The sequence below is a fragment of the Rhincodon typus genome, chromosome 24, assembly GCF_021869965.1.
Source record: "Rhincodon typus isolate 14 chromosome 24, sRhiTyp1.1, whole genome shotgun sequence".
NCBI classification, from domain to species: Eukaryota; Metazoa; Chordata; class Chondrichthyes; order Orectolobiformes; family Rhincodontidae; genus Rhincodon; species Rhincodon typus.
In genome coordinates, this window is record NC_063355.1 from 2,277,639 (window position 1) to 2,301,549 (window position 23,911).

General features: G+C 40.9%; 1 protein-coding gene across 1 annotated transcript in view; it reads left to right on the forward strand.

The window, feature by feature from the left end:
* Positions 1-23,911, forward strand: part of med15 (mediator complex subunit 15) — a 97,308-nt gene that overhangs the window by 11,134 nt on the left and 62,263 nt on the right. Inside the window, exons 4-5 of the mRNA XM_048611684.1 lie at positions 3,481-3,738; positions 15,052-15,159. Of these exons, the coding sequence (XP_048467641.1) occupies positions 3,481-3,738; positions 15,052-15,159 (366 nt within the window). The remainder of the gene's footprint in view (positions 1-3,480; positions 3,739-15,051; positions 15,160-23,911) is intronic.

The window sequence follows — 23,911 nt, forward strand, 5'->3', positions numbered from 1 at the left end:
TTATGTCTGATGAATATGATTGAATTTGTTTGAAGAAGTGACTGAAGTAGTGGGCAGAAGAATATCTGTGGATAATATTTATACAGACCTTAGCAAAGCGTTTTATAGAGCCCCTCATAAGACATTGTTAACAAAAGTGGAAGGGAAATTAATGACTTGGTTTGGAAGTTGGCTGACTAGTAAAGACAGAGTTGGGATAATGGATTGAGGTACCTCAAAAGGGTCTTTAATGGTATCTCAACAACTCAACATATTTATTAATGACTTCAATGATGGGATAGCAAGCCACATGTCCAAATTTGACAACGATGTAAAGCACATGTTTAAGGTAATTGATAGAAGAAGGGCGCTTAAGGAAAAGTGTTTTCACCCAGAGGGTAGTCAGTGTCTGGAATTCATTGCACAATTTGGAGGTTGAAGTGGAAACCTTCAACTTATTTAAAAGAAACCTGGATCTGAGCTGAGATTCTGTAATCTGCAAGGACTAGACAGCAGGATTAGAATGGGCAGCTACTTTATCAGTGGCATAAACACAATGGGCTGGATGACTTCTTTGCTGTAACATTTTTATATTTTGATGGTTCTGTAGATTATGGAAGCGTAAAATTATAATGCGATACTGACAGCTTAAAAAAATGTTGCAAATGGATTTCTATGTAGCTAAATGTGAAGTCATTTACTAAAAGACATCTACTAAAAAGTTTGGAACTGGGTACTTCTTAAATTGTGAAAAACTGCTGACAGTGATAACCCAAAGAGAATCAGGGATCAGTTACAAAGGTCATTATAATGACCTGGACAGGTATGCTGGCTTTTACATCTAAAGGACTAGAATGCAATGAGTGCATAAAGCCCTGGAGACCACAACTGGGAGGAGTTCTTAGGATCAGAAATTAGAAAGGGATTACTGGATAGGTTTACTCAAATGGTGCCTGGACTCCAAGAGTTAAATTACGAGGTGAGATCATGCAAACTATTCTCTATAATTTAGAAGGTTAAGAGATGAATTGCTGATAAGTTTCAAGGGGTTACAGAAGAAACTATTTCCATTGGTGGGAATTCCGGAACTATCAGAACAGATCTGTCAGGAATGAAAGTTGAGAAGCACTTTTACACGCAAAGGACAAAAGTTTGGAACTTGGATCTGCAAATACCAGATTTGTTTTTAAGATGAAGTTAACAGGTTTTTGTTAACCAAATAAATTAAGAGATGAGGCAGCAGTGGTTATATAGAGCTAGATCACACATCAGCCACAATTTCATTGAATGGGGAATCAGGTTTCGAGGCTTAAAAGGCTTCCTTTTGTTTCTGCTTTCCCATGTTCCATGACTTAATTGCAAGTATCGTCGACTTCACCTATGTGAAATCACAATTTTAGAGTTCTGAATGATATGCTATGATTCACTGAGCCTGTGCCACCTTTTGGCGAATCATGCCATTTCCCCAGCTATTTTTCTCTTGGCTTGGGAAATTTTTTTTTCAAATAAAAATACCCTTTGAAAGGTTTCATTTGAAGCTGATTCCAGCATCGCTTTTGGCAACGCATTCCAGATCACAACATCTCGCTGTACAAAAATATTTCTCCTCTTTTTGCCAGTTATCTGAAATCTATGTCCTGTGTTTACAACCCTTCCAGTCAGTCGTAGAGATATACAGCATGGAAACAAACTGTTCGGTCCAACTTGTGCATACTGACCAGATATCCTAAATTAATCTAGTTCCATTTGCCAGCATTTGGCCCATGTCCCTCTAAACTGCCAACTTTAAGGGCATTTAAATGGTCATTGGATAAACGTATGGATGATAATGGCATAGTGTAGGTTAGATGGGCTTCAGATTGGTTTCACAGGTCGGCGCAACATCGAGGGCTGAAGGGCCTGTACTGTGCTGTAATGTTCTATGTTCTATGTTCTAAACCCTTTCTATTCATATACCCATCCAGATGTCTTTTAAATGTTGTAATTGTACCCATCTCCACCACTTCCACTGGCAACTCATTCCATACATGCATCACCATGTGTGAAAAAGTTGCCCCTTAGATCCCTTTTAAATCTTTCCCCTCCCACCTTAAACCTGTGCCCTCTGGTTTTTGACTTCCCCACCCTGGGGAATAGATCTTGCCTATTTACCTTATCCATGATTTTATAAACCTCTATGAGGTCACCCCTCAGCGTCCGACCCGCCAGTGAAAATAGTGTGAACAGTTTGTTCCTCTTTACTCCATTGAAACCTTTATGACTTTGAGCATCTCAATTAACTATACACTTAACTTACTCTGTTTTAAAGAAAATAATGTCAACTTTTCTAGTTGATACTATCGATTTCTGCACCTCTGCCCTTAACACAACTTACAAAAAAAAATCTTAAAATCACTTCCAGTGCACACAATGAGATTGCTAAGCTGCTAACTACTCAATTGCAGGTCAGCTGGTAGAGAGCTTTTGAGACATTTTTGTCAAGCTGGAGCCTGTCAGGTGTCACTCCCTCAGATATGCCAACTATTGAAATAGGACCAATAGCCTGTCCATTTGGCAATAATGTAGTAGGAATTGGCTTATAGTGAACACCTTGCCCGAAGCATTATTCATGCCTACTTTATTGGAGGGGAAGTTTAATTGAAACAAAAACCGAAGTTGCTGGAAAAGCTCAGCAGGTCTGGCAGCATCTGTGAAGAAAAAATCAATGTCAATGTTTCGGGTCTGGTGACCCTTCCTCGGAACTGAACAGAAGTTTAATTGGAGCAGGGTCCTGCTGCCCCATTGGTAAAATCCAACTTTCACCGTTGCATTCATTGGAAAGTCTGTTGTAATAACACCAACAGGTGTTGAAAGTAAAATTCTGTCTTTATTACTAAAAATGGCAACTATTCTCAACATTGTATTCAGAATTCCTTTGAGGCTGTTGGTATATGAGTATCTGAGATTATTGGTAGGATTTTTGCACAATGTACCTCATGAACATGCTTAAAATTAACAGAACAAGTATAGTTTAGACTTCATGTAACTTCTTTGTCTTACAATTTGTCTTTAGCTGACCAATCTAACACAATTGGATTGACTTAGTTGGAAAGTTTGTCATAGTGATAATTTGGTCTAATGTGCATGTTCTAGCATTTTGAAAAGATTATCCAATTGGTCTCAATGGGCTCCTCTCACTATCACCTTGCAAGCACCTTCAGGTGTTTATCCAGTTTCCTATAGAAAGTAATTAATAAATTTGCTTCCAACACTGTTTCAAGCTGTGCATTTCAGATCGTAACTTACTGTATAAAAATAAATTATTCTCGTCTTGCCTCAGTCTTTGTTGATATTTACTGTAAATCCATGTACCCACTCTTCTGTCTGTTTGGTTTCCTGGTGAGGAAAGCCTTTCTGGACATTAGTATTGGGCTGACCATCTAACTCATTTTCTGAAGTAGTAGAAAATGTATACAATTCAGAATAAATATGATTGTTTAAAATCTTATTCTTTTATTTCAGGTCCGTTCACAGTTTCCCCAGGGTCAGACATCTCAGGCCCAGGCTCAAGCCCAAGCTCAGGCACAGGCTCAAGCCCAAGCTCAGGCACAGGCCCAGGCTCAAGCCCAAGCACAGGCCCAGGCTCAAGCCCAAGCACAGGCCCAGGCTCAAGCCCAAGCACAGGCCCAAGCACAGGCCCAAGCTCAGGCACAAGCTCAGGCCCAGGCTCAAGCCCAAGCTCAGGCCCAGGCTCAAGCACAAATGGGAGCAGGAGGGCAGGTAAGGAAAGTGATGAGAGTGAGTGCCAGCCGGCCTTCACTGCATGAGTTGATTAGCATGTTGTATTATTTCTGGTGGATTCCTTATCTCTTTGCAGGGTCCTTGTCTGGGTTGTTAATTGCACGCATCGTAAAGCAAGCTGCTTCTAAATAATACAATAATAAATTGATCCTAAACCTAATTCATTTCCTCCTCAAGTTGTAATTATTCTTTGCAGCTACTAAAAGAAAAATTGTACTTTTATGTATTTTTATCCAGCTTCAGTTGTATATGGAACGACAGGAGACATTTTGCATAGACAGCACTTGTTTCACAGTCTGGATAAACCAATTTTGGCGCAAACACATTACTATTTACCTTGAAATCATTTTCTGAGGTCTTAACTTATTAATTGTTTCTGGTTGAGTTTCTGATTCCAAATTCTTGCTCAATCTCGAACTGGTCATGAAATGGGCTACGGGCAGGGAAGATGTGGCCTTATGATAGATTCCGAGGTCAATTTACTGATTCGTAAAATGAATGTCAGAGGCAGAGATCTTGGAATAACCAGCTGTAGCATTACCTACACAAAGAAGTGTGGGAAATGTTGCTGTTTGCACCTTTGCAGTTGATTGCTAGCCCTCTAGAAGCCCACCTGGTGTGTATAGCCTGCCTGACACCCTGGATTGCAAGTGTAGAATTACACAGAGGTCGTAACGCAGAAACATACCCTTCGGAACAGCCAGACGCCATTGATGTTTATCCTCTACCTGAATTGTTGTCCCATGTGACCGCTTATTCACATATCCCTCACTCCCGCCCCCCCACCTTCACTGATTAACTAACTTAGTCCTAAATATTGATGAGGTCTCTGATTCAGTTACTAACTCTGCTAGTGTCACAACTCTGTGCCAAAAGAAATTCTAATTGCTCTATTGTCTCCTGGTTATTCATTTAATTATGCATCTTTGACCCTTGTTCTTGACTTCAGGAAGTGGCATGTTTCTATCTATTCTGCCTTGTGTCTTCAGAATGTTAAATATCTTGATCAAAACTCCCTGTTGTCTGTTCTGTTCTAGTGAAGACAACTGTAGTTTTGAAAGCATCTTTCTACTTGAGATTCCTCATATCAGGCAGATTTCCAGTGTATCTACATAGTACCCTGTTTTCCACCACAGTATTTTCCCTATAATGTGGATGCAGAACTGACCTTGCTCAGGTTCTATATAACTTAATTATTACGTCCAATAGCACTTTCTGAAACTAGGAATGTTATCCACTGGAATTGTTGCTTTTACTATCTTGTGTACTTGTGAATCTCATGACACTGCAGTTTCCCTACGTTATATTACAGCCTCTGAGGCAACAAGTTCTGTGGCCTCTGGTGAGTCAGTGTTTGTGCCAAGTTAGCCCAGCCTTCAGGTTTTTCTGCTGGGCAGTCATCAGCTGATTACAAGTGATCAGGGTGGCTGTCACAAATACAGATGTCAGCAACATCTGGAGTGAGCTTATTTGCTGCAGAAACAGTTTGATCAAGGTCAGTACTACCACAGACCTGCAAGCAAGAAGAGGCATTCATTCAGACACTTGATCTTCAGGCCATCAGATGTCGAGGCTCTTATGGGCTTAGGCAGGTCCATCTCATAAAGCTTTGATTCTGCACCTCTGAAGCAAGAATAAGTCTAAGTACCTCTGCAGAGGCTCCCAAGGCAGCTGGATATTTTGGCAAGCAACCATTTGTTCTTTTTTTTTTGAGGAAGGTGAAGGGTTCCTTCTACAGACCACAGTGACTATGAATCAAATAATATGACACCCCACCTATCTTTTATATACTACAGTGCCAGTCAGCCAGGATTCATCCAAGTGTCTCATACTTATTTGTAAGGAACCTACATTCATTGCAACTTGTCCCAAAGATTTATCAGCTCTACAGTCTCCATTCAGGCAGTTAGTGCCATCCTTGATGGATGGAGGTTCTGAAGGACAGATTATCCTTATGGCCCATGCCAAGACAGGAAAGGTGCTGAACTCCTGCATCACTTTGAAGATGCAAGGATTGTAGTGCTGGTTGGGCTGTTGATTTGCTTGGCAATGTGGATTTCTGCATAGCTCTTCTTTTCCCTCACAACTTCAGTTCTAGGATCAGGGAAAATGCCGACGATGTCACATTGCCTCTTTCATGTGGGAAGATCTAACTCGCAGACTCATGCCCTGTGCATTCATGTATCCATCAGAAATTGCCAACAGGCAAGACTTTTAACTTGGAAAAATGTTCAGTGATTCCCAGTGCTTAGCAGCTGACTTGCTGAGACGTAGTGTTATATAGCCAATAGTGGCAATGTTTCCAGCACTTAAAAGTTTTTGCTCTGCAATCTGCAAATATCCAATTTTTAAATGTTTGTTTTAACTAAAACCACTGAAGGGGGATTTTTTTTTCTCATTTCTGCATGTTTCTGGAAAGGGGGTCCTTTTGCTATTTAGAAGAGCAAGAGTAGGTCAGTTGTTGAGGAGGGTGAGCAGCCTTAAGACAAGCTAAGGTCTTTTCTTTATTCCAATAGTTACTAGAGGTGTAACGATAGCATTTAATGAGTGGTATGCTCTTCCTGTGATATGTGGGAGTTCAGGGAGAAGTCAAATGTCCCTGACAACTATGTCTGCAGTAAGTGTGTTCACCTGCAGCTTCTCTCAGACTGCGTAGATCAGTTGGAGCAGCAGTTGGACTCACTGAGGAGCATACAGGAGATATAAAGTTTTATAGATAGGGGAATCAGGGATGTGGTCACACCAAAGTTTAAGCCAGATAGACGGGTGATCGCTAGGAAGGGCAGGCAGGCAGTCCCGCAGTCCCCTGTGGTATTCCCATCTCCAACAAGTATACTGTTTTAGATGCTGTTGATATGGTTGTGGGGGGAGGTGGTATTGTCTGTTAGAGGAAAGCAACAGCATCAGCCAGATCGGTGACACAACGATTGGCTCTGTTGTACAGCAAAGAGAGAGTCAAAGTGTGAGTGAGCAGTAGTAATAGGGGACTGTATCGTTGGGGCACAGGCGTTTTTGTGGATGTGAGTGAGACTCCAGGATGGTGTGTTGCCTCCCTGGTGCCAGGGTCAAGGTTGTCTCCGAGCTGGCACAGGACATTCTGAAAGGAGAGTGTGTGCAGCCAGAAGTTGCAGTCTTCATCGGTACTAACGACATAGGCAGGAAGATAGATTAGGACCTGAAAAGGGAATTTAACGAGTTAGGTAGAAAGTTGAAATGCAGGACCTCTAGGAGTGTAATTGCAGGATTGCTCCCTATGCCATGTGCTAGTGAGGCTAGAAATAGGAAGATAATTCAGTTGAATGTGTGGCTAAAGAGCTGGTGTAAGAGGGAGGGCTTCAGATATCTGGATCAAGAAGGGCAGATAGTTTTGTTAGTGCCATTTTGTGTGTGTGTGGGTGTTTTGGGGTGTAGTGTGTGGTGGGTTTGGGAACCAGAGCAGTAGGTTCTGGAGTGATTGAAGAGAAGGTTGAGGTTAAGTCAAGTAAGTCTCAGAGGAAGAGCAGAAGGACTGGCGGTCTGAAGTATATTTATTTTTAAGCAAGGAGTGTAACAGGTAAGGCAGATGAGCTTAAAGCCTGAATTAGTATGTGGAACTATGATGTTGTAATCAGTACAGCAACTTAGTTGAGAGAAGGGCAGGACTAGCAGCTCAACATTCCAGAATTTAGATGTTTCAGTCATGATGGAGAGGAATCAAAAAGGGATGGGCGAGTTGCATTACTGATTAAGGAAAATGTCACAGCTGTACTGAGAGAGGACATCTGGAGGATACATCCAGTGAGGCCACATGGGGTGGAACTTGGGAAGAAGAAAGGTGTAATCACTATGGTGGGGTTATACTATAGGCCTGCCAATAGCAAATGGGAGATAGAGGAATAGATATGTCGGCAGATCATGGAAAGATATTGAATAACAGGGTCATTGTAGTGGGTGATTTAACTTCCCCAATATTTACTGTGACTCCCTTAGTGCCAGGAACTCAAGTGGGCCAGAATTTGTTAGATGTGTCTTGAAACAGTATATGGATAGTCCAAGTAGGGAAAAGGCCGTACTAGACCTTGTATTGAGGAATGATCCTGGCCAGGTGGTTGAAGTTTCAGTGGGGGAATGTTTAGGGAGCTGTGTTCATAATTCTGTAAGTTTTAAGAAATTATGGATGAGAATAAGATTGGTCCTTGGGTGAAAGTGCTAAATTGGGGCAAGGATAATTGCACAGTATTAGGCAGGAACTGGAGAAATTAGATTGGGGATGCCTGTTTAAGGGTAAATCCACATCTGACATGCGGGAATCTTTTAAAGATCAAAGGTCAGGACCAGCATTTTCCCCTGAGGATGAAAGATAACAGCAAGATTCAGGGTCCCTGGATGACAGGAGGTATTGAAAGTTTAGTTGAAAAGAAAAAGGAAGCATATTATAAGGTTTAAGAAACTGAGATCAGACAAGGCTCTTGAGGAATATAAAGGGAGCAGGAATGAACTTAAACAAGGAATTAGGAGGGCCAAAAGGGGCCATCAAATGTCCTTGGCAAGTAGGAGTAAAGAGAATTCTAAGGCATTTTATATGTATATTAGGAGCAAGAGGGCAGCTATGGAGATAGTCGACCCAAGGACAAAGGAGAGAATTTATATGTGCAGCCAGAGAAAGTGGGTGAGGTCCTTAATGAGTACTTTGCATGAGTATTCACTAAAGAGAAGGACGTGAGTGATGGTAAGATTAGGGAGGGGTATGTTGATATTCTGGGTCACATCTTTATTAAGGAGGAGGGGATGGTGTTGGGTGTCCTGAAAAACATTTTAGATAGATAAGTCCCTGATGGGATCTATCTCAGGTCACTGAGGGACGCAAGGGAAGAGCTTGCTGTGGCCTTGACAAGAGATCTTTGTATCCTGTCTAGCCACATGAGGTGCCATGTGAAGATGGGAGAATGGCCAATGTTATTCCTTTGTTTAAGAAGGGCAAGAGGAAATTATACAGTAAACGGCAAGATTCTTGGGAGCAGTGATATAGGGTTCTTGGGGTACAAGTCCATCGTGCCCTGAAATGGCAACACAAGTAGATAAGGTAGTATAGAAAGCATATGGCATGCTTGCTTACATTGGACACTGAGTAGAGAAATTAGTAAGTCATGTTGGGCCACATATGTGCAGTTCTGGTCGGCACACGAAAGGAAGGATGTGGAGCTATGGAAAGAGTACAAAAGAAGTTAACCAGGATGTTTTGGATTGGACTGTATTAACTATGAGGAGAGGTTGGACAAACTTAGATTGTTATTGATTGAGCATTGGAGGCTGAGGCGGTGTCGTGATAGAAGTATATAAAATTGAGAAGCATGAATAGAGTCGATAGTTGGTGTCTTTTACTTGGGCTAAAAATGTCAATTATAGGTTATAATTAGCCTATAGATTAAATGTCAATTATTAATAGAAATGTCAATTACTAGGGGGCATATGTTTAAGGTGATAGGGAGAAAGTTTAAAGGAGATGTGAGAGGCAAGTATTTTTTACACAGGTCGTTGCCAGGGAAGTTGGTAGAAGCAGAATGATAGCAACATTTGGGCAACACTAAGACAGACACATCTACAGGCACAGAACAGAGGGATACGGATCATGTGCAGATAGATAGGTTTAGTTTAGAATGGTATCATAGTGAGCATTGACGTGGTGGACCGATGGCCTGTTCCTATGATTAAAAAAGACCCTCAATTATTCCGCTATTCAGTAGATCAATGCTGATCTGTATCTTATCTCCATTTGCCACTTGTAACTTATTGCTGTAACCGTTGATGCTTAGTGCTTCCCAGACCTTTTAATAATTTGTTCCCATTTTAGTTCTCAAGACACCAAACCCGTAGGATCTGGGGAAATAGGGGAGTGAAGTGGAGATGCCTAAGGGTGACGACTGATGGGAGCGGTAGGGGAGGGTGTTGAGAGACCTAAGGGATGGACAGAGCGGAGGAAAGCTGTTTAATCCTTAAGGATTTTAAGCAAAAGATTTTCTACCTTCCCATTCTGTTTTTTAGAACAGGATTCAGGCTGACCAGATCAGGTGGTTCGGTTGCACCTACTATTTAAAAAAAAAACTGCAAGATTTAAAGGATCCTCGCAGCTCCAATCATTGTTGGAACTCCATGGCAGCCATTGCTGTAATGAAATCCACTGGAGGCTACAACCCATTTTGGGAAACCCTGCTCTGCTCCAATGAAAAGCTAGGTCAGTTTTGAAATTTGCAGATGACTCCGACCACGGCTGCCTTTTTTGGGATAGACTATTCAAAATTTCCATTGAGAAGTGTTCTCAGCCATCACTAGTGAATAGCCTAGCTCCACATTTTAGGTTATTACCTAAATTTTCTGATGAAGGGTCTAGACCTGAAACGTCAGCTTTCCTGATGCTCTGATGCTGCTTGGCCTGCTGTGTTCATCCAGCTCTACACCTTGTTATCTTAGGTTATTACCTGTTCATTCTACAAAATCCTTTAAGAACATCAAATATTTGATTAAATCACCCCTTTAATTTTCCACGTTTAGGATAATCCAAAGCTAATCTATGCAGCTTATCCTTGTAACTTATGCCTTTTAGCTCCAGAACTATTCTTGTGCATTTGTGCTGCATTCCTTCCAAAATTGCTATCTCCTTCATGCAATAAAGTGTTCAAAATGAATGCAGTACTCCAAATATGATCTAGTCAGAACTTTGTAGAGCATAGTTCCAAAGACCCCACCATTTTAAAAACTGTTCTGATGCATCTTTCTTGGATCCAAAGAAGCTTTCAGCTTTGCAACATTGAGCTCCATCTACCCATAGCCTACCTGGGATTTCGTTTTAAGAAGTTGGAATCGACCAGTATTAAGAACTCATATTACTGCCAATGATATAGGTTGTGAAAGCGACTCTATTTGAAATTCTGATGTGATCTGGTGACTAACAACGAGAGGTGAAAAGATCTGGATCTTACAAGATGTGGTCTCCTCTATACTGGGGAGACCAAATGCAGACTCAGGGACCGGTTCGCAGAGCATCTGTGCTCTACATGCATCAACCAATCCAACCTACCGATTACCATCCATTTTAATTCACCCTCCCACTCCCCTGACAACATGTCCAGCCTTGGTCTCCTCCACTGTCAGAGTGAGGCCAAGTGTAAACTGGAGGAACAACACCTGATAATTCGCCTTGGTAACTTACAGCCCAATGGCCTCAACATTGACTTCACTAGCTTCAAAATCCCTCCACCCCCAGCCTTATCCCATGTCCAGCCCTCCCCCTCCCCCTCCCCCTTCTCCTCACCTCCCTGACCTGACCTAACCTGTCCATCTTCCTACTCACCTATTTCCTCCACCCTTCCCACTGACCAATTGCAATACCTCCTACCTGCTTCCACCTATCAGCATCTCTCCTACCCTTGCCCCAGCTCCACCTGTCTCCATCTATTTATTTCTGGCCATGTTACTAATGCAAAAAGTGGAAAAAGCCAATCTAACTCTTTTAGTCTGTGTATTAATGTTATATATGTTCCTCTTGAGTGGTGTTGAACAGGACAATACTGACAGATCCAGGTTCATATAGCTTCAGCACTTTCAATCTCAGGTTCTGTTCTGATTCCTTTTGCTTTCGTTGATTGACATCTACTCCCATTGATCTTCTTCCTGCCCCCCAGCCACCTAATACTCAGCTAACCAAAGCTTCGATACTGGAAGAATTAACAGCTAAGAAATTCTGGAGCAACTGTTTGTTCTAATGTACTTTTAAAGCCCACTGATAGAATTCTTTCAGCCTGTAATGGACTCTCATGCTCTTTCTGTTCTCTAACTCCTATCTTCCCTGGCTGTCTTTATTTTAACTAATCATTTCTGCCTCCTTCTCTGTTGCACACATAAATTGTCATCTCAGTCTCTGTTTGCTGTTTTCTATTTGCTCTGTCTTGTATGTCTGTATCATTCTCCACGTACCTCTCATAAAGTTTCTCACCCCTGCTGTCTATTATATCTTCCAGCCTCTCTGTCTGCCACTGTAATAATTTTATACCATCCCTATAGGTAGAATTTTAAAGAACTTTGCTGAGGCATCACCTGGAGTATTATTTATTCCTGAGATGTCAGGATTGCCCTCTGAGGAGACAGTGAGGGCGCTGCACCCTGTATTCTCTAGGGTTTAGAACAGTGAGATTGAAACATAGAGCCCTTAGAAGGATCAACAGGGTAAATGCCCCTGTCTTTTTGGGAAGGGGTTGGAAGAGAGAGACATGATGTGTATTGAACCAGACCCACAGTCTCAGATTAAGGGGTAGGCCAATTAAGACCGAGATGAGGAGGAGTTTCCTCACTGAGTGGGCATCTTTGAAATTCTTTGCACCAATGGAGGCTCGATTGTTGAGTATGTCAGGATAGAGATCAAAAGGTTTCTAGATATTAAACATATCAAAGGATATGCGGCACGGTGGCACAGTGGTTAGCACTGCTGCCTCACAGCACCAGGGACCCAGGTTCGATTCCAGCCCCGGGTGTCTGTCTGTGTGGAGTTTGCACATTCTCCCTGTGTCTGCATGGGTTTCCTCCCACAGTCCAAAGATGTGCAGGTTAGGTGGATTGGCCATGCTAAATTGCCCGTAGTGTTCAGGGATGTGTAGATTAGGTGGGTTATAGGGGGACGGGTCTGGGTGGGATGCACTGAGGTTCGGTATGGACTTGTTGGGCCGAAGGACCTGTTTCCACACTAGGGATTCTATGATATGAAAATAGTGCAGGAAATAACATTGAGATAGAGGATCATCCATGACCTCGCTAAATGGTGGAGTAGGCTTGAGGGGCTGAATGATCTATTCTTGATCCTATTTCCCATGCCACTGTATACCTCCCACATAGCGACTTAATGTTTCATTATAATGTTTGTCTGTCGCTCATCCTTTACCCTCTTTCCTCCCCATCCCATGTAACATTAGAACCAGGCAGAGCACTGACTCTCTGGTGATAGCCTTCAGCCCCCCGAGAATGAAACAGGGGTAACTGGGCTCTGAGCTATAAGACAATAGAACTTGGACTTGCTCTGGGCTGGGGTACAATTGTACCTCATGCTAAATGGTTATTCTCTCTCTTTTTCATAAATGCAGGGCTGTTGCTGACCACTGCAAACTGGAGAATTTTGTAACCTATTTCATGTGTTTCCTGTGAGTATCAATTGTAGGCAAGAAGAGGGAAGATCTGGTGCAGTTCACCCTCATTGTGGTGAATGGGCCTTTAAGGGGTTACCCCATCATTCTGTAGCTGTCCTCAGTCCAAGGATGACCATGCAGAGAATATATATGTGTAAGGGACAGTGGGTTGAGAATGGCTGTGGAACGATGGATATTTTGTATTACAAAGGAACAGCATTGAATGCAACTAATAGAGTGGACTTTGCAAAATATGACAGTAGTTTCTTTTGTCAGTGAGATTTGGAAAAGAACAATATACAGAACCCAGGTACACACTCAGTCTTAACTCCTGTAAATTGTATTCTTATATGGAAGATTTCTGAGAGTGTTCCAAGCTGCCGTTGGTGAGTATCCTAGGATGGGTGAGGAGCAGCCATAACAACTGTAATTTCCTCAATATTGGTTTTGCATAATATGATGGGTGCTGAAAGAAACTATCCAACTGGAAAGGAGTAAAACAGCAGCAGATAGGTTGGAACGCAAGACCGCCTGCACTTGAGGCAAGCTGCTGTGGCCAGTGGACGGTAATACTGATGCTGCTCAGCTCGGTGAAAAGGTTCGGGATTGTTATGGCTTTGGTTGTAGATTCACCAGCTGGCGATGTTGCAGAGGGGGCATCTTGAAGGTTTTGCCTATCAATGAGTGCATGTCGTGATGCTTCCTGTTTTAATCACCTCATTGCCCTTTGCTGGCTGCTTTTGTGTTTTTGTGAACTAATGAAATCACCTCAGTCTCTGCTCAAGCTGCCTCTTTTGTTTAAATATTGCTGAATTTAAACTTTATTTTTGAAAGTACACACGTCCTATAAAACTCAAAAGATTTAGGGTAGAAAGAATTGACATTTCAACTTCTGTGATTCATTATTATCTCGATTGTTTCCACCTTCAGAGTGTCAAGACCGTAAATGCGTTTCGTAAAGTGGCAACAATCAAAAGCTGGTCAGAAAAACATTTGCACAAAAAACCCCCAAAACTTCAAGATATATGGGATATTCTTTTTGCATTTTGATCCTAATGCACACTCTACCCTATTCCATTGACTTGATTTTTGCCCTGTAGCTTAACCAATGATGCTAAAGCTTACACTGTTTGGTGGTTTGGTTCCGTATCAGAGCAGAATCTCTTTGAGACACAAGTGACCTGCATCTGAAAAAGACCATAGTAGTGTTCAGTCCGTAAACATCAGATTGATAACCTGCGGTGACATCATGACACCCAACATCCTCACGCCAAGATGAAATAGGCACAGAATAGCCCAATGAGCTGAGGAATCAAATTCTGGCCAGTGCTAGTGGAATTGAACTTCAGATATCATCAGTAGCCCCGAGAAAGGGGTGAAGGCAGTCAGTACAACAGTTAATAGCATGCTGTAGATCAGTGTCGTCCAGTATGTTTTCTACTAAGCAATTGCATGCCTGATCATTAAATAGACATAGTTATATCAGTTAAGTCAGTTATAGACTAAGTGTTTGGGCAATGGATCTCAAAACTCACACAATGGAGAACTTTAACCTTGTGTGTTGATTGGTAGATTTGTATCATGAATGAATAGCAATATGTTTTTTGTTTGTTGAGTGCTTCACTTTTTTGGTTAGGTGGTAGATGTTGGTTTGGTAAAGCATCAATTACATTTAGATGTTTGGCGTGAGTTTGTTTAAGATATTTTCTACACACATTGATGCATGTGGCTAACCCTGTGTCATTGTAACCACATTTGTGCTAGTCGGCAACATTATTGGACAACACTGCCATAGAAATTTAATAAACGGACTGGAATTCAATAAACCCATAATACCTGGTTTAAGCCGCCTCCCAGTAAAGTAACATTACTGAAATGGGTTAGATTTTCCTATTTTAAACACAATTGAATTAATTCCAGTGAGAACAGAAATAAACCCTGTTTATTTTGCTGATTGGATTTCAGGTCTGTTCATGCTGACTGTGCTTTTCTCCATCCATAATACAACACATTCAGTATGACAGAAGGTGGCTGCAAGCTGCCCAGTTTTGGCCCATGTGGGGACGTGTGTGCTTCCTTTCATTCCTGCAGCACTGCATTCTTGTTTTGCGATTACTTGTCTGTTGTCCCTCTGTCCTCAAAGATGATGTCTTCTATGACCCGTGCTGTACGACCACGGTTCCCACCTGCCTCTGTTGCATCGTCCACGCCTCAAAGCTCCGTTCCTCTGGGAGGACAGCAAATAGCACAGGTATTTAACTGTAAAATGGGCAGCTCTCTAGGTTGACTTATGGGTAATGTATTAAATGTTCCAGGTTTGGATTTTCTAAAATCAGTGAGTTACTGAACTGCACAGAAATCCCATACAGTTGAGTCCCAAAGTAGGTGCTGCTTGCTGTGTAAGATCAAGGTGCAAAGCAAATTTCAGTCCATCTCCATTCATTTTACAGTGATTGTTATTTTGACAACCTACTGGGTAATGTGTAAGATCATTGTGTTTGGCTCCAAAGTCTGTTGTGGCTGCAGCTGGGCGTTGAGAATTGTTGGGGTAGAGAGGAGGGAACATTGCCAGCAACCCTGTTCATGATCACTACCAGTGAGCTCTAGCTGGAATATATGGGGAGTAAGGTGAAGGCGATAATATGCGAAGAAAGATATTCTCTTCATAATTGAATTATCTGATGACATTATCCAGTAGGGATTAAATAGAGGAGTAGACACTCTCTTAAGAGGTTGAAAATAAAGAAAACTGTTCGTGTTCCTAATGTTCCAAGGAAAAAAATAAAATTTAACTGGGACAAAGTTTGTTGACCTTCCATTACTTTGTAAATGAAGTTTGAGAACAGTTAAAGACTTTTTACATGACCTAGATCACTGTGCTGTTTCTTGCATTATTTTATATACATGGTACAACCCTGTGAACTGGTGCTGAAGTAAAAGGCCTTTGTATTGTTTTGCACAGACCAGATTACCGCAGATTCTATTCTTTGTCATACTGCACTAACAGGGTGAGGGTGGAGGCTACTGTATGTAGCTTTATTGGGCTTGGATAAAAGCTGGAGGACTGGGCCAGTGTTTCTACTCCTTACTATTTCCCAGAATCAAATAAAATATCACCTCATTGTTGAACAGCCACAGACAAATACAGGTGCTTTCTTGGAGAAATACCTGCTGATATTCTAGCAAGAGTAAGTGTGATTGGGAGAAAAGGGCAGAACATTGGAGCTGTTATTTTTTATAAAACTTGTAAAACTTTTCACTGTATTTCTTATTGTCATGGGTATTTTTACAAAAGTTGCTATTCTATTCTATGAAAGGGCTTTGTTCTTACATGGAGTTATTGGGTTGGGCATAATTCCAGGAGCATCCTGTGTAGAAACTGTGCACCACATCATGTCCATTTACAATATTTTATTGATACCTCTTACTTCCTAGTCAAAACGCCCGACAGGTTTGAATTTTAATTACATAGAAGGGAAGAGAAGAAAACTTTATGAAATTAAAATAAAGAAGTGAATCCTTAAACAAATTAGGATTATACCACAAGCAGCTTCCTAACATGGCCTTGTCACATTGTGGAACCTTTGGACTTGGCCCTTTGGATTTCTGTGAGAGATTGACTTGAGGTTTTTGAAATCTAACCTGTTTAGATGTGAAAATGTTGACTATGATTATGTATCACTCTAACCAAAATGTGCTTTGGCTTTTGAAACCAAATTAATTCAGAATAACGGGAGATAAGAATCTGCCTGAATATGATAACTGATTATAGTTGTCACAAGTTGCATCAGGGAGTCAACTTATAGAACTGTCCTCATAATCTTGTGTTTTTGTTTTGCAATTTGTTTCAATTATGTTTGTGCTTTCAGCTTATGGATGGATTTTAAACAGCCTTTTGTCCCATTCCCTTGTAAGAAGCTCTGCATGGTTCCCATGATGTCTCTGTTAATGTATAGCTTGTCAGTCAACTAAATACGTATGCATTTCACACCCCCTGCTGCTTTCCTGGGAGGGAGGGCTTTGTTGAGCCACTTCATTGGTGTGACCTGTGTGGTTGAACAGAATTTGGGCAAATTATTTTGTACATTGCTGCTGCCTGATTGCTGGAACTTAAGCTGTCAGTCCCAGAACTCTATTCGTTCCCGTAATCTCTTGAAAGGCTAAATAGCACATATTGTACATTAACAAACTTTAGTTCAGGCATGTGTACTTTTGTGCTTAATAAAAACTTTTTGTGTGGGGTCTGATATCCATTTCACTGATGGAACTGTGTTTTTTTTTCACATTGTGATATTGTTGGCCTGGTAAACTGCCAGCAGATGAATCTTTGCTTGTTTAGGTTTAATTTGGCAAGAGAAACTCTGAATGTAGGTTGACAGTTGTATTATCTACAAAGAGATATGCAGTTAATACACAATCAACTTGAAAGATAAGTACTTCTCAGCACGTTCTGCATTTAATACATCCTGTTGCAAGGGAGTGCAGTTCCATGTAACAATGTCTAAAGCGTTCTGTAACTGAATTCATTTCTACCTCTCGAACCTTTACCATATGAGAGGACAACTAGAAGGACATCCTGTTTTCAATAATGTTCCATTTTGTAGCTTGGTCTGATGAGCGAGGTAAAACTTGATTAAGTTATTGAGCACACTTAGGCTTTCTAGCATGTTAACCTCATGGTAGCATATCTTAACTTCTACTTACAATGTGTGCATTAGTCAAGGGGCCTTTATCCCACTCAAGGTTGGGCTTTGTTGATTTTACTAATATGTCTCAGGTTTGGAAATGCAGGTAGTACAACCGACATAACATTTTCTAAGTTTAGTCTTCCTGACGCTATTAGTTTGCTTTATGTTAGATAGGAACTGGTGTGGGAAGGCATACAGAGAGACAAAGCTTTTTAGAATCCTATCAGATTGTTGTAAGGGTGCATAGTGAAGGTTCCACAAGTGTTTGTGTTTAAGCCTTTGGATGGATTTTCAAGCTTTGTCATGGTGGAGTGAAGAGTGAAGCAGCTATAAAACAACATTGCTTTTATGTGGAGATAGTAAGAATTGCCGATGCTGGAGTCAGAGATAACACAGTGTGGAGCTGGAGGAACGCAGCAGGCCAGGCAGCATCAGAGGAGCAGGAAAGCTGACGTTTCGGGTTGGGACCCTTCTTCAGAAAGAAGAGTCTGACCCGAAACGTTAGCATTCCTGCTCCTCTGATGCTGCCTGGCCTGCTGTGTTCCTCCAGCTGCACACCGTGTTATTGCTTTTATGTGAGAGCCCATATGAGCATCTCAACAACACCGATTCCAGCACAGACTGAAGGGATGCAGTCTTACGTTAAATGGGTTTGTACAGTTTGAAGTCAAGTTGGTCATGTTGGACTTAGTGCTTTGACATGCTGCTCATTACCCATGCAGCAGCCAGTTACATGCACAGCAATCCTATTTCAGGGAGCTGCTCACTCTTTCAGTCACACTAACCGCTCGCGCTGTTGGAGACCTGACTCTGCTGGGTTAAGTAATTGGATGTAAAGGCCTGCATTAACAATAAGCCTAGGCCTAATTGCTTTTCCTTGAGGATTTCCTTCACAGAAGGGACAAGTAAATCAGCAGAGTGACTCACACTTGGAGTTTGAGTCACAGCAGAGCAATCTGAAACTGTGGGGTTAGCTCTATTTAATTAGGAAGTAATTTATCTATTAAATGTGCTCATGACAAACCATGTTATTTTAAGTCTTGCGACAAATGCTTCAGATATGAATGTGCAAAAAAAGGGGGAGCGGATCAATATCCAGGGTGTTCAAAACCCCATTAAATTTCAGCAATGGTTTTAGTCTTTGGGCCATTCCTTCTTTTGGGTGGATTTCCCTTGGATTAGTCATCAAAAGCCTTGAAACAAGGTGCACTTCTGCAACATGGTTAGTTCTACAATTCCACCATTTGTTTAGCTTGGCCTTCTAGATATACATTGAGATATTGTAATGAATTACTGCATGGTCAATCTTGGATACTGCTTGCATAACTTAGAATTAAAGCTTTTGTCTGACAAAAACTACTTGTTCCTTGACATTTGATTCTTTTGAATTGCTAGATTGATGGAAATGATAATGTTTGAACCTTGTAGTTGTGAAAATCCTGTTTGGAAAATAGATCTTTTGAAGTAGTTTTAGTCTGGTGAGTTCAACATCCAGACACTTTTTTAAACCCATAAAGCCTGGAATACAAAGGTGATGAAAGTTGTCCTTCGCTCGTATAAAGCCTTGGACTGACCACATCGACATATATGTTCAATTTTGAGATGCAGGATTGATCCATTAGGGCTTGGGGTGTTAATTAATGGCGGTAAGCATTGGGAATATCACTATATGTGCAAGTTTCCCTCTGAACTACAAACTATCCTGACTTTATTAGAAAATATATCGCCTTTCCTTCTCTATTGCTGGATCAAAATCTTGGAATTCCATCCCAGAAAGCTTTTTGGGAGTATCTACACTACATAAACTGCAGCGATTCAAATAGGTACCCCACCATCACTTTCTCTTGGGCATTTAGATATAGGCAACAATTTCTGGCCCAGCCAATGACACCCGTATCTCAAGGAATAACTTAAAAAGCTATGAAAACAAGTTCTGTATTCATAACTTGTGTCCCCTTGATTTCATAATCTGAGTTGTCTGTAATGATAGAAGAAATCATTTAGATAGTCACCAACGAACTGTTAGGTAGGTGATGGCCAGGTGGCGTTACCTAGTGTATTATCACTGAACTACTAATCCAGGGACTCTGGTAATGTTCTGTGACCAGGATTCGTATCCCACCATGGCAGATAGTGGAATTTGAATCCAATAAAAATTTGGAATTACGAACCTATTGACGACTATGAAATCATTGTCAATTGTCAGGAAAAAATGCCTTGTCCACTAATGTGAAGGAGATCAGCTGTCCTTATTGGTGAGGACTACATGTGACTTAAGATGCACAGCAATGTGGGTGTCTCTTAACTGTTCTCTGGGCAATTAGAAATGGGCAATAAATGCTTGTCTAGTCATTGATGCCACATCCCATGAATGAATAAACAAGCAAAAAAATCCCACTGTTAAGGAATTCAAAAACAAAGGAACGCAATCTTTACATTAGAGCTAAACCAAACACAAACGAGGTCAGAAGTGCTTTTCTGCACACAAGATTGGTGGAAATGTGTGACACTATGAATGTTAGGATACATTTGGAGTTTTCAAGGTTGATAGTCAATAGATTTTTGTAAAGTAAGGATATCAAGAAATATGGTGAAGTGATATCTAAAATAAACTGAGGCACAGATCAATCATGAACTAATTGGATGTCTGAAGATAGGGATCAGGGCTGATTAGTTGTCTCCTGTTTCTGTTTAACCCCAGCTTCAGAGTAAAATATGACTGGTGTCCTGAGCCAGTCAGCCTCCTGTGAACCATCTCAAAGCGTAAACTGAGCAAATTATCCAAGGATACTCAATATTTAGGAAGGAAAGGCAAAAGTGGAAAGGAAGTAAGGGGTAGTTCTGATAACCAGGAATGGGATTAGCACACTAGTGACAGAGAATCTTAAATGAGAAGGGCAAGATGTAGTCCGTTTGGGTGGAAGAAACAGCAGGGGACATAAAACATTGTTAGGAGTGCTTTACAGGCCACCAAAAAGTGAGGATGTATTTCACTGTATAGATCAGGAAATTAGAGGTGCTTGTAACAAGTGAAATATAGTAAACATGGGTGACATAAATCTGCATATAGACTAGGTAAACCTAACAAATAACACTGCTGCAGAGAGAGAATTCCTGTAATATGTAAAGATGGTTTTCTAGAGTTGTATGTTGTCAAACAAACAAGAAAATAAGCTATTTTAGATCTAGCATTATGCAACGAAAAAGGGCTAACTAATAATCTAATTGTAAAACAAACTATATAGAAGAATGACAATAATATGACAGAATTTTCTATTAAGTTTGAAACTATGTAGTTCAATCTGTAGCTAGGACTTAAATCAAACCAAATAATCTATGAAGGTGAGAGGGACAGGTTATCTGTCCTGAGTTGGGAAGCATATTAAAAGGTGTGACTGTAGACAGGTACTGGTTAATATTTAATGAGTTAATGCATGGTTCACAAAAAAAAATACATTTCTTTGAGGCGCAATATCTCAACAGGAAAAGTGAGTCAACTGTGGTTAACAAAAGTAGCTAAAGATTTTATTAGATCAAAGCAAGAGGCTTAGAAAGTTGCCAGAAAAAATGAACATTTAGAATTCATCAAAAGAAAGGAAGATTAAGATGTGAATGTAAACAAGCCAGAAGCATAACAACAAACTGTAAAATGTTCTGTAGGTCTGTGCAAAAGACAAGACTGGCAAAGGCAAATGTGTATCTGTTACAGGCAAGGAAAGCAGAGCTTATAATGGGAAAAAGGATAATGACAGAAAATGTTATAGTATTGCTGGAAAAGGACATATTTTGTCAAAGCTTTTGTGTTGCACTCAGGACAGTTCATAAGAAATACCAATGTAAAGGGAAGCTATTAATACTGTTTGAGAGGAGAGTGCTGATTGGTTGGTAAGTAGACTTTGGTTAATAGTGGGGTTGCCATGGAGAATGCAGCAGTTCATGATGACTGACAGTTATTTCCAGGTTTTGCTTAGATTTTAAAACAAGCAGTTGACTCTGATTGATCAGAGCATTGCTGCAAAAAACAAGCCAGCAAATGCCTGTCATTCAGAAAGATTATGTGCAAATACTGTATCTGTTTAACTGAACAAAGTAGGTGTACTACAGGATTTACACAATACCTTTCAAACCCATGACCATAACTATCTAGAAGGTCTAGAGCAGCGGATGCATTGGAGCTTTGTCACCTGCAAGTTCCCCTCCAAGCCACTCATCATCCTGAAGTAGAAATATATTCCCCTTCCTTCAGTGTCACTGGGTCAAAACGCTGGAATGTCCTCCCTAATGGATTGTGGACCAAATAGACTGCAGCAGCTCAAGAAGGCAGTTAATCACCACTACCCTTATGACAACCCGAGACAGATAATAAATGTTGGCTAAGCCTGTGAAACCCACATCTTTTGAATGAATTCTTTCGCCTAGAGGGCTGAATCATTGAATTGTTCCAAGACATTAATCCATAGATTTACAGATATCAATGACATCAAAGAATATGAGAATAATGTGGGAAATGGTGCTGCAGTAGATCCCATGATCAAGGGGCTGAATGGCCCACTCCTGCTTCTGTGTTCCAAGTCCTTAGAGTAGGATTATTGGATTCAGTCACCTGATTGGTGCAGTCACACCATTTCACATATGGTGAAATTTGAAGCTTATGAAGTCATAACTTCTACAAAATTTGTCCTTGTGTTACTCCGGCTGAACCTGTTGTCAAGGTGAAAATATCAACCATGTGTTGAGCACCAAAATGCTGCAAAGACAAGCGAGTTGGATTGTCAGCCAACCTAATTTAATAATGTCAGCCAGCAAGAATTCCTTTCTCCTGATCATATGGTGCCACAGAATCATTTAACATCCACCAAATAGTTTATCTGGTTACCTCTGCCTGTGCAACACTCTCTCAGCAGGGTACCAGGATATCAGACCAGTTTAAGAACTCCTGTCTTATAGGGGAGGGTTTGAAAGTGACACCAAACTGACAAGATGAGAAATGAATTGGACAGTTGAAGAGCAATTGTGATAGCTAAATGGAACAAATACCAGCACGAAGGAATTAAATATAAGATTCACGGTCATCAACAATTTTGAGGATTTGGTTGCTTTTGAAGCAATTAGATTACACAGACGACAAAGGTAACTCAGAATTTAGTGCAGTGAGAGAAGTTGCTGATTGTGAACAGGGAGTCTAATTCATCCACTATAGTGACATAACAATAGTGGCTCATTGAAGTAATGGGATTACTAAGTGCCACAAATTTAAAAGGCAAATTATTTCTTTAAAATTTTTTGTATTCTTTCATGGGATGAGGGTGTTGCTGTCTAGGCCAGCATTTATTGCCCATCCTTAATTATCCAGAGAGCAATTAAGAGTCATCTACATTGCTGTGGGTCACATGTAGTCCAGACCAAGTAAGGATGGCAGTTTCCTTCCCTAAAGGTCATTAATGAACCAGATGGGTTTTCCCCAACAATCGACAGTGGTTTAATGGTCATTCGAGATTTTTATTGAATTCAAATTCCACCATCTGCCGTGGTGGATTTGAACCCAGGTCCCTAGAATATTACCTGGGTCCCTGGATTAACGGTCCAGCGATAACATCATGAGACCATTGCCTCACTTTCAACTGTGACTTTTTCTATCTCTTCTGTTCCAAAACTTCTGTCTGTTATATTTATTTTCCCAGGATTTTTCCCTTAAATAAACCTTGTCCTACATACCATTTCTCATTCCTGTATTCTCACCCCGTTGTACCAAAGCCTTATCTTCTAACTTGTCCTTTCTTGAAACTCTGGAAACTGGAATTCCTTACTTTCTACTGGAACTTCTTATCACTCTCAGCCTTTCCTTCTTTCTCCACTCTGCTGGCCCTTTCATACCCAGACGTTATAGCCAACCTTTTTTTAAAGCCCCCTCTTTGTGGTGACCTACTGTAGCTCATCTGGGTTTCTAAAGTAAGTTAGCATGTAAAAATGAGGGTCTTGCTGAAAAGACACCTCCAGTTCTCAATGTCGTCTCTACTGTTTCTGTACGTACACACTTTCCCTTGCTTATTCGATTTCATCCCTGAGAAAACGAAATTAGATTGAAGATCAAATTTGAGAATCATACTTTTCTGTGCTTCAGTTTCAGTTACTGGATAGCTGAGCACTTCATTCCTTGTTAGGATTCAATGAGAGAGGGTTTTATTTATTGAAGTCCACGTTTCTTGCCCGTCCCCCATTCTTCTGTGAAGTTGATGGTGGTCCTGAAGGAATTGGCATGGGATTGGAATCACATTTAGAACAGACTGTATCGGAATGGATAGAATCCTTTTCCTA